At 53.3% G+C, this 3286-nt stretch overlaps 1 protein-coding gene across 1 annotated transcript; it reads right to left on the bottom strand.

Moving 5' to 3' along the window:
* Positions 1-363: 363 nt before the first annotated feature.
* KD926_006125 (uncharacterized protein) lies at positions 364-3286 on the bottom strand (the record flags this gene model as incomplete). The annotated part of the gene is made up of 6 exons (XM_053095619.1): positions 364-751; positions 818-1104; positions 1177-1386; positions 1593-2071; positions 2122-2180; positions 2587-3286. Coding segments are annotated over 6 exons (1839 nt in total), but the record flags the coding sequence as incomplete, so codon positions are not given.

Below are 3286 nucleotides of genomic sequence, written 5' to 3'. Positions count from 1 at the left end.
TACTTTATCGGGAGGCGCCCGTCTGATGCAACGGAGCACCTCGTGCTCGGTAAGGTCCGGGAAGTCGATCTGGGGGGATATCCGAGCCGTAGGGATATCAGAGAGGTCGGCCGGAAGTAGTTCGGGAAAGAAGGCTTTGTAAAATGTCTTTACCTTCTGTTTTGCGGTCTCTGCGAGCCCGCCATCTGTTTTCAGCGTAAGTATAAGGCTTCCGCGGGCCTCCCTGCTTCTTGCCCACTTAGCCGCCTTCCACATGCCTCGAGGGCCTGATTCGGTAGCCTTGCGGACCCAGGAACGGTGGCCCTGGCATAATGCCTTAGCCAATACTTTTCCTTTGCGGTTCCTGATTTTGGTATAGCGCTCCTACCGGAGGCCTGTAGTGGGGTCGGTAGGGCCGTTCGCAATAACTGATTCCGTGTATTTACGCCGGAATTTTCGGGTGATCTTGACCATTTCGCGGCATTCCGCATTGAATGAAGGGTTCGCCCACGGAGTGGAGGCAGCGATTCCTTGGTTAATCGTCTCGATAAGGTATTCTATAACGAGCTCAATATGCTGTTTTATTTGTAAGGGAAAGGCCTTGCTCTGGAGGTTAAAGTCCACGAAGCTTTGCAGGTCTTTGACACTGCAGGCTTTCCAGTTCTTTCGTCGCTGTGCCTCGGGAGTTTTAGTGCTGATATCAAGGAGGGTTCGTATTGGATAGTGGTCCGAGTCTGCGTGGACTCGCTCGTTGACCTCGCAGGCAACGAGCCTAGGGGTCAGGTCCTGCGAGCCGAGGACCAGATCGATAGTGGTCTTGCTTCCGTTGCGCTCCTACGTGGTAGTGCCTGGCTCTAGCCAGAGGTCCAGGCACCTCGTATCCGTTAGTTCCAGCAACTGGTCAGACGATAGGTCTCTCTCAGAGCGTTCTCCCCCCCACGCCGGGTGGTGGAGGTTGAAGTCGCCCAGCAGGAGCAAACGGGGGTTAGTAGAACTGTTAGTAGGGCCGGTAGGGATAGTTAGGGAGGTAACGAGGTCGAGGGTAGTACCATCTACTTCGTTAGATCGATTATAAATATTGAAGATGCGCACTTGTTGGCCGTCAGCATCAGTAAGCTCGAGCTTCTAGACGTCCTTCGAATGCACTGTATGTTTCCAGGTATTAGGATCGATTTAGCGTAATATATAGAGGTACACGCGGGCCCGCTCGTTCCCTATTTCGGTCGAATCCGGGTATAGGAATTGGTGGGAGCCGTTAGCAGGATAGTAAGTAGTATCCTGGTAGAGATTCTCCCAGGGTTCTTGCACAAAGATGAGGTCCGCCTCTAGGACTGCAGGATCCCGGAAGAACTGTACCATTACCTTATCTTTAGATCGATTCGTATTATATTGGAGGATGTAAAGGGGCTTGATTATAATCGGTTAGCCCTAGTGCGTTTCTGTAATACTAAGCGGGTCCTCGTAATAGGAGCCGTAATAGGTACAGTAGTTGGTATCAAGATCTTCGGGAGAGAGACAGTAAGGGTCTCGCTGGCCGAAGTCGATCGTTCTCGGTATGCTACTCTACTGCGGGATCGTTTTGTGGGCGGTATATCTCCGGTTGGTAAATCAACTGGTATAATAGCCAGGTGTGAGACTTCCTGCCGTGTTACGGACTGGGTACGGGCACTCTGGCGCGTTCCTTCAGACGAGGTAATGCTCTGCAGGCCACTCCTTCGTCCACGGCGACCCCTAGATATCGGGATCACTGGAGCAGGCGTCTCCGGCTCACTCTGTTGACCGGCTTCCTCCCGGTCAGGCTGCGGGGGCGTATCCATTCCGTCCGCAGCAAAATCTATCCTATCTTCGGAAAGCTCACTAGCTGTAGGAATCATTTCCTGCGAGCCGGCGTGTGACGGCGTAGACCCCGGTTGAAATCGGACAGTTAAACGATTACGAACGCTTGCAGGTCTACTAACGGACCTTGTACGCCTCTGTGAGAGGCTCGTGTGCGGCTGGCTGCGTCCCTCGCTGTTAGACGAGCTGGAGGCCTCCGTACCGCTACGTACGGAGAACTGAAAGTCCTGCAGATAGGGAGGGACCCGGTGCCAGGCTTACCGGTGCACTGCTGTAGCTTGAACCCGGTCTATCTCTGCTGCGTACCTCGAATACCCTTTGTGCCAGGCAGCGTGTGCTTCTCCACATCCTGCATAGCGGCGCTCCTAGCTACTAGTAGACTTGTGGGAGCAGTTCCGGGTCTCGTGACTGCCCCCACAGAACCCGCAAGTTGTTTTATTCGAACAGACAATTCCTATGTAACTATATTGTTGGCAGTTAAAGTACAGTCGGATACGAGCAGTTCGGTTATACAATACTGTCTTATGAATAACGCTGTCCTAAATGGTGTCTCGTGCGATTGCCTCGTTGGCGTGACGGGAGTCTAAGAATTCTACGATTAGGGCGAACGATCTCCGATTCTTATAATTGGACGGATGAGTGAGCCACGCGATACGCGTAATTTAGGGGCTCTATTGAGCTTCCTTATTGATCCAGCAATCTCTATTTTCCTCGAGTAGCTCGTTGGCCACCCGTTATTGTTCCGTATCAGTAGTGAGATCTCCAATTGACTTAAATGCGATCCCATATATAACGATACCCCAAGAGGGACGCCGCAGTATGGCTCCCGCGCTCAGGTAGTTGATCCATTGATCGTAGATCCTGGCAGCTTCGGCCTCAGCGGCGTAGCGGAGTGAAAGGCTTAGATCGCCAGATTTAAGCTGTCTAGCAGCTACAAAACGCGCCTTAGCCAGAGAGAGAGCCCCTATTTGGCCGCACGTTTTCTGTTTTGCTATTTCCGCTCTCTGCTTGATATCCGAGGCCGTAAGACGTCGGTAGGTACGCACTGTACCAGCATCCCGTAATTTAACGATAACTTCGCGGTCCTTGCTGAGTTCCGACGGGGTGACCGGGGCGGTACTAAAGGAGCCGTAAGACGAGATCGTATGGGCCAAGGGAGGCGCGTTGCGGACCACAGAGGCCCAGGACTGGTTGTTCTATTTCTGTACACTCGATTGAGTGTGGTAGGTCTGTTCCTGGACGTTCTAAAGGGTCTGCCGGATGTTGGCCAGCTCTGGGCCGATACAGCAGTTAGCAGTCAGAATATCCACAATTTGGTATTGCAGGAAGTTGTAGGCGTCAGTTACCTACCCCAGAAGCCCCGGGGGGTCCTTGGTCCGGTGGGTTTGGGGTTGCCCCGGCCCGTATGGCGCTAGGGTTTCGGGGCGCCCGAAGGGTGCGTCTACCGTCGGGGTATGGTGCCTATGGACTT

Source organism: Aspergillus affinis (genome assembly GCF_023601865.1).
Source record: "Aspergillus affinis strain CMG 70 chromosome Unknown NODE_310_length_3286_cov_90_081022, whole genome shotgun sequence".
NCBI lineage: Eukaryota > Fungi > Ascomycota > Eurotiomycetes > Eurotiales > Aspergillaceae > Aspergillus > Aspergillus affinis.
This window is presented reverse-complemented; position numbering and strand designations above follow the sequence as displayed.